The sequence below is a fragment of the Henckelia pumila genome, chromosome 3, assembly GCF_033568475.1.
Source record: "Henckelia pumila isolate YLH828 chromosome 3, ASM3356847v2, whole genome shotgun sequence".
Taxonomy (NCBI): Eukaryota; Viridiplantae; Streptophyta; class Magnoliopsida; order Lamiales; family Gesneriaceae; genus Henckelia; species Henckelia pumila.
In genome coordinates this window covers 159229689-159237194 of record NC_133122.1, presented here as the reverse complement: position 1 = coordinate 159237194, position 7506 = coordinate 159229689, and the positions used below count along the sequence as shown (strand labels likewise).

The 7506-nt window shown below is 48.7% G+C and overlaps 1 protein-coding gene across 1 annotated transcript; it reads left to right on the top strand.

Moving 5' to 3' along the window:
• Positions 1-707: 707 nt before the first annotated feature.
• LOC140889844 (uncharacterized) lies at positions 708-5831 on the top strand. Its single transcript, XM_073297576.1, has 8 exons — positions 708-1121; positions 1226-2950; positions 3044-3581; positions 3814-3956; positions 3998-4240; positions 4531-4864; positions 4979-5315; positions 5516-5831. The coding sequence occupies exons 1-8, from the start codon at positions 708-710 to the stop codon at positions 5829-5831; spliced, it is 4050 nt and encodes a 1349-aa protein (XP_073153677.1).
• The last annotated feature ends 1675 nt before the right edge of the window (positions 5832-7506 follow it).

Genomic DNA, 7506 nt, shown 5'->3' with positions numbered 1-7506 from the left:
CCCCTGAATTCAAGTTTGAGGCAGAGTCGCCTATTGCCCCTGTCTGGGTCCGATTTCCTGAGCTTCCATTGCACTTATATAACAAGAAGAGCCTGTATGCCATCGCCAGAATTCTTGGGAATCCAATTAAATTGGATGAGCATACGGCGGAGAGATCGAGAGGGGCTTTTGCCCAGGTTTGTGTGGAAATGAACGTGCTTGACGAGCGAATTAAGCATGTGTGGGTTGTATGGGGTGAGCACACCCAAGAGATAAAGGTAGTTTATGAGAAGGTCCCGTCCTTCTGCACTGATTGCAAGATGTTGGGTCATTCTACCTCTGTGTGCTATTCCTACGGGAAGAACCCAAGACCTCCTCGTCCAAAGCCGTCCGTTGGGAAGGAAAAGGTTGTGATCGGGAACCCTCCTCCGCAGCCTCAGGAGGCGGGTCCTTCAGTGGCCCCAGAAGGCCCTGCCCTTTTTGCCCCCGGGGCGGGCAATTGGACCACCAAGAAGAGAAGGCGTAACCAGCAGCGGCGGCCACCTCCTCAGGCTGTCCCGCGTAATCAGAATGCCTTCCAAGTTCTTGAGTCTTTACCTGAGGAGCCTGATCTTTGTCACTCTGAGTTGGGGACTGAGGTTCCTTTCGAGTCTACTGAGTAGAGTCCAGATCTCCATGTGGATGGAGATGTTGTTAAGGACATTGCTTTTGGGTCCAGTGATACTGCGATGGGAGGAGATGCTGGTGCTCCTGACCCGCAGTCTGTTGTCGCTCCCCATGAGGGATCTGACCCCTGCTTGGCCCTTTCTTGGGCTCGTCAGGTGGAGGAAGAGGTTGGTGCCTCTTCAGTGGTTGGTGAGATGGATCTTGGTTTTCCGCAGGTTGTTCCTATGCCTGCCTTTGAGGCTACTGATACTTGTACTTTGAATCACAGTAGCCACTCCATCCCCTCGCTTCCTGGGACTCCTGTGGAGTCCTCCGCCCTGTCCTTTGAGGGGCTTGTATCTCAGCAGGGTACTATTTGTCAGGACGTTGATCCGATCATTGAGTTTGTCAGCGAGGACGATTCAAGTTCCTTCTGTGGGACTGAATCGTGTGATGGGAGAGATTTTGGGAGATATGATGAGGATTTTGATTTCTCTGTCTCACCCTCCAAGAGAACGCTTCGTTCTGACACGAAGCGACAGCAGACTCGCCAGGAGTCTAGAAAGAAGACGGGGCCTTACTCCACCCGTTCCAAATGCAGTGCCTAATTTGGAACATCAGGGGACTCAGGAGCTCTGAGTCCCAGGAGAGGCTTCATGCCTTGGTGAAAGAAAAGCGTTTCAAGAACTTGGCTATCTTGGAGCCGATGATTGCACTTGACCAGCGCTTCATGACCCGTCGCCTTGGTTTCCAGAGAGTTCTGTCGAATGTCTCTGGTCATATTTGGGTTTTTTTGGCGGACGATGTGAAGGCGGAGTGTGTCCTTGATCACGCTCAGTTCCTCCATCTTCGCGTGTCGGCTCCTTTTTTGCCGACCCATGTTTTTTGCTCTTTCGTGTATGCCAAGTGTGACTACATTTTACGGCGCGACTTGTGGGCTTCTTTGCTGCAGGTCAAGCCTGCTGGTGGTCCTTGGCTTTTCGGGGGGGATTTTAATGTCGTGAGGGATGCCTCCGAGTGTCTTGGCTCTTCTGGTGGGAGGCAGCTCCCCATGGACGAGTTTAATCATTTTGTTTTGGAGTCTGCGCTGGTTGACGCTGGTTTTGAGGGCTCTTCGTTCACCTGGACGAATAAGTCCATTTGGAAGGGTCTTGACAGAGTTTTTGTTTCTGTGGATTGGGGTGATCATTTCAACTCTATCAGGGTTGAACACCTCAGTCGCACGGTTTCGGATCATTGTCCTCTTTTGGTATCTGCTCCTGTCTTTGCTCGGGGACCGAGCTCATTTCGGTTCCAGAGCATGTGGACTCGGAACCCGGGGTTCCTTCAAATTGTCAGGTTGAACTGGAACATGCCCTGCTCTTTGCAAGGCATGCCCAAGCTCTTTGCCAAGCTGAAACGGTTGAAGGGCCACCTCAAGTGGTGGAACCGGGATGTTTTTGGGAACCTTTTTCATAAGATCGCTGAGGCGGAGAGGTCGGTTAGACTGGATGAGGCTGCCTGTGAAGCGGATCCCTCTGAGCATAGCTGGACCCTCTTGTCCAGATGCAATGAGGAGCTGTCTAGAGTCACCGCTATGGAAGCGGATTTTTGGAAGCAGAAAGCTGCTTGTAATTGGCTTGAGGATGGGGAGAGGAATACGAAGCTTTTCCACAACATGGTGAATAAGAAGAATGTGGTTAATAAGATCTTTTGTATTTGGGAGGATGGTAATTGCCTCACCTCTCCTGGTCTCATCAAGCAGTCTGGGGCTGCTTATTTCGAGCGCCTTCTCACTGGAGATCCTTTTGTCCTGGATCTTCCGGATTTTTTTGGCTTCTCCTCGGAGATTTCGGAGGAGGAGAACCATAGCTTTGCCGCCGCACCTTCCTTGGAGGAGGTTCGTGCTGTCGTCTTTTCCATCTCTCGGGATAGTGTGGCGGGTCCCGATGGGTTTTCTTTGGTTTTTTTTCAGAGCTGCTGGGATTTTGTGCAGCATGATGTCATGGACGCTGTCCTTGATTTCTTTCGGGGCTCTCTTATGCCCCAGGGCTTCACTTCCACCACGATCACTTTGATCCCCAAAGTCGAGGGTGCGCAAGTTTGGACGGACTTCCGTCCCATCAGCTTGTGTAATGTTTCCAACAAGATTATCTCGAAGCTTTTATACTCTCGTCTGCGGTCGGTGGTGGGGAGACTCGTTTCTCAGAGTCAGAGTGGCTTTGTGCCGGGGCGGATGATTGCTGACAATATCCTTCTCGCGCATGAGCTCACTCACAGTCTTAATCTCCCTGCCCGTGGTTGTAATGTCATTCTGAAATTGGACATGGCTAAGGCCTATGATAGAGTCCAATGGTCTTTTCTTCTGGATGTCCTCCGAAGGTTTGGTTTTTCAGAGCAGGTTGTGAGAATGGTGAGGGCTTGAATTTCTTTTTGCAAGTTCTCGGTTAATGTCAATGGAACCCCTGCTGGTTTCTTTGCTTCCTCGAGGGGCCTGAGACAGGGTGACCCGTTATCTCCCCTCCTCTTTGTTCTTGGAGCGGAGTATCTGTCCCGTGGCTTGGATCGGTTGTTCCTCCAGCATGCTGATTTGAGGTATCGGTCTGGGTGTGATTTTCCGATTTCCCATTTGGCCTATGCTGACGATGTCATTATTTTTGCCAATGGGGGATCCCGTGGTCTTCAGCGTCTCAAAGATTTTTTGGCTCACTATGAAAATTGCTCGGGCCAGCTCGTTAATGTGGCCAAGAGTGCTATGATCTTTCCTCCGGGCTGGACCGCTCGTCGCCGCTCCCGTTTGCTGCAAATCATTGGATTTGCGGAGGGGCAGCTTCCCTTGAAATACCTTGGAGCTCCGCTTTTCCGTGGGAACCGCAAGTGCTCTCTCTTTGAGCCTCTTCTGCAGTCGGTCCGGAAAAAGCCGGAGGGCTGGGAGTCCCGTTCCCTTGCTCCTGGGAGTAGGATGACGCTGATCTGCAGTGTGCTCCTTTCGATCCCGATCTATCTCTGACAGGTGATCCAGCCTCCTTTGGCTATTTTGGAGAAATTGGAGCGTATTTTCAATGCTTTTCTTTGGGGCTCCAGACCCTTAGAGAAGAAGTGGCACTGGGCCCGCTGGTCTCGCGCCTGTCTCCCTGTGAAAGAAGGAGGCCTGGGTTTTCGCAGGCTCAAGGACATTGTTGACAGCTTTTCTATGAAGCTGTGGTTCAGATTCCGGCAGGGTTCCTCTCTCTGGGCGAGATTCCTTTCGAGGAATTATTGCCGGACTGTCAGCCCTATTTGTGCTCCTTCTCGTAGAGCCATTTCCCCCACTTGGAGGCGTTTGCTCCAGATTAGACCTCGTGCGGAGCCTGGTATCCGGTGGAGGATTGGTCTTGGGGATGTCTCTTTTTAGGATGATACTTGGTTGGGTGATGCCCCTTTGTCGAGCAGGTGTAATGTCAGAGGGGATCGAAGTGTGCGTGTTTTCAGCTTCCTTTTGGAGGGAGACTGGGATTTTGATCTCCTTTGCGCTGTCGTCGCTCCCTCGGTGGCGAAGGAGATCGTTCAGATTCCTGTTTTGGTGGATGAGCCGGATGCGACTATCTGGATCCACAGCACCGATGGTGCCTTTTCTGTGAGATCTGCTTGGGAGCAGGTCAGACCGAGAGGCTCGGTCTCAGATATCTTTAATCCCTGTTGGGGTCGCTGGTTGAGGCCCACCATGTCCTTCTTTCTGTGGAGGTTTTGGCATCGGTGGTTGCCTGTGGATGAGGTGCTCCAGCAGCGGGGTTTCTCCCTTGTGTCCAAATGCCAGTGCTGTGAGATGTCGTAGACATTCACTCACATTTTCATCGATGGTCCCATCGCCCGCGCTGTGTGGCATTTCTTTGGGGCTATCTTTAGAGTTCGCATCCCTGCCACTGAGAACTATAGTCTGTTTCTCAGTGCTTGGAAAAGGGGTCGCGAGTGGTCTCTGGGGGTAATGTGAGGGAATTCATTCCTTTTGTCGTGCTTTGGTTCCTCTGGACTGCACGCAATGATACTAAGCACCGTCACTTACCCTACTCTGCGGAGAAGGTTAAGTTCCAAATTTTGTCTTATTTGAGACTTGCTCATTCCGCAACTGTTATCAAGCCCCGTCTTTGGCTGGGGGATTTGCAGGCTGCGAGGAAGATAGGAATTTCGGTCGGCCTCCAACGGATTCACAAGACTGCGATCGTCCGTTGGTTGAGGCCTCCACCTGGGTCCTTCAAGCTCAATGTGGATGGGAGCTCGAGAGGTAACCCGGGTGAGTCGTCTGTGGGGGGAGGGGGGGGGGTTGTCCGGGATTCTTCTGGTAGGGTCTTGGCATTTTTTAGTGAGTTCATTGGTTTGGGGTCCAATGTCCATGCAGAACTCTGGGCGATTTGGAGGGGTATTCTTCTCTGTTCTGACCTTAGCCTTTTTCCCCTTTGGATTGAGACTGATTCCCAGATTGCCATTCAGATTCTTAGATCTCGGAGGTGCCGCTGGGATTTGGACCATATTGTTTCGAGGACGCGTGTTTTGGTGCGGAATAGGCCGGTTCATTTCTCCCATATCTATCGGGAAGGGAATTCGGTTGCGGATGCGTTGGCGCGGCAGGCTCATGATCATAGGCAGTGTTTGTTGGAGATTGGTGTTCCTTTAACCACTCCCATCGCTGCGTTGGCCCGTTCTGACTCTTCCGGGGTTCCTTACCTTAGATCTAGGTTTTCTTAGAGCCTCACGCTCGCTTATAGCCGTTTCTCTTGGGCTTTCTTTTTCTTTTTTTGCTCTCCTTTTTGGTCTAGGTCATCCTAGATTTAGATATATGTAGCTATTTATTTTTCTTTGCAGGTACAGCTCTCCGGCCCTTTTTTGGAGTTTTTGGAGTTAGTCTGTTCCCCTGTCGCTTGCTTTGCTTCTTCAGGGTGATGGATCACCAGGCGTTCACTGTGCTTCTCCTTGCCTGGTTATTGCTGTTGTTTGGATGTTTTGTGGGCGGTCTCTCGTGCCCCTCGCTTTTTGGATTTCCAGTCTTATTGGGAGTTAGGTTATGGCTTGAGTTTCCTTCGCCATTTTCCTGCTTTTTTGCTCTGGGCCTGCTGGTTTGCGGTCGCTCCTCTTTTTCCTCGCGGCCTATGTATAGTGACTTCCCAGCTGATCATGACTTTTGGACATATTTCTTGCATAGCTTTGATCTTTTGTTCAGCTCTGGATGGTGCCAGCCTCTTTTCGCGCTTTAGTGTCGGATTTGATTTTGCTGGCCTGGAGTTGTGGATCTCCTCTAGGTTTTACTGCACAGGTTGATACTAGCCACTCTTCGTGCCTCAGTGTCCGTTTTTTATTTTGCTGGGCCGAGCTGTGGTTCTTTTCTAGCTTTTTGCTGCCCAGGATGACTGCTGACGTTGACTTAATTAGCTATTTTTGATGTTATTTGTTTATACTTATTTCCTAGGGATGCTTTGGTTGTATATTTTTCGATACCCTAGCTGTTCTGATGTTCTTATTACCTTTGTATAGCCTTTTGAGGAGGTCTTGGCCTAGTCCCCCTCCTCCGTTAGGTTTTATTTGTATCGCTTTTTTATGTTTATATACAGGTAGGGGTCTGCCTAACCCCCCGTTTCCGGCGGTGTTTTTTTTTTAAAAAAAAAAAAAAAAAAACCACTACCCGATCCACCATGTTTGGGACAATCCTGAAAGAGTGGGTGCCCGGTGAGCCAACTTGTGGCTAAGGGCTTTGATGACTCTTTGTATAAACAATCTTTTGTTTAATATAATTTACACTTTTATTAATGGCAATGACTTTATCTTTCTTCATATTGTTATATTGTGATATACTATTGTTGTTTTGATAAAGACCTTGAATATACTATAGTGTATGTAAGATGTGGTAGTACATGGGGATGTCTATCATGAAACACATTTTATAGTCACTGTATATTCTAAACTGTTCCTAGTCGATTGAGCCGTCCGATAATAAGGATAAGGATCGCTCGAGTTTGAGACTAGCATTTGCGATGCAGAGTACCACGTTTCGTTGGTAAGGAACATAGAGATGTTCGAAGCATGCAAATGGATATTCATATGATGAATGATCGAACTACCCTATCCGGATTTTCCAAGTGGTTATCACTTATCGAGTGGATAAAGTCCGCGGTTTTGGTTGTACACCATTAGTCCTTACTACTTGAAAGATCATTGAGACTCTATATGCTAGTACTGTGCTTTGACTCGTTTATCGACTCTATTCGGGTCATCAGGTGTCGGGATTGGGTACAGTTACAACACATATAGGAGTCGATGCTTTGTTGTCAAGGATTCACCACATACTTGCGAGTGTGGATATCCTATGCGATCTGAGGAGATATTAGTGTGACGAATCTCTGGCTAGAGTACATGATGTGATTTAAGAAATGGTTTCTTAGTAGCACATGCGATGTCACTATTTGATCTTCAAGATGTATTGCATAGTTATCGAATCTCGAACAACTCTCGATATACCAATGGTTGTTGATTCGATCGGGATATATGGATGAAGGGACCGTACTGTACGCTAACCAAAATCTATTGGTTCTTGTAGGCACTATAAGTGATACCTAGGGAATCATGGGGCGATGTTGCTAGGCGCTCTTACCATGATTCGATGGGCAAGTCGGAAATTGTTGTTCCGAGTCACAAGGAGTTGTGAGCCCACGGCTAGCTGTATCCCTGAACCATTGAGGGTCACACAAGTAATGGATTTTTAATCCCCGTTGAGATAATTAAATTTAAAGAGTTAAATTTAGTGAATAAAGAAGTGGGACTGTAGTGACCCTTACCCGGATCACCTACTAAACAGAACTTATGCATGCAATTAACTTAATAAATATTTTAAAAATAAATTTTTTTTTTTTTTGGGGCAAAACCCGGGTAGCGATT

Bases quoted from the DNA above. Each gene is read 5' to 3' on its own strand.
- LOC140889844 (XM_073297576.1), top strand. From the start codon at position 708: ATGGGAGGAGATGCTGGTGCTCCTGACCCGCAGTCTGTTGTCGCTCCC. The intron at 2,951-3,043 runs GTCCAATGGTCT...TCTTTTTGCAAG, and splicing joins TGGCTAAGGCCTATGATAGA to TTCTCGGTTAATGTCAATGG. The intron at 4,241-4,530 runs GTCAGACCGAGA...TCTGTTTCTCAG, and splicing joins TGAGATCTGCTTGGGAGCAG to TGCTTGGAAAAGGGGTCGCG.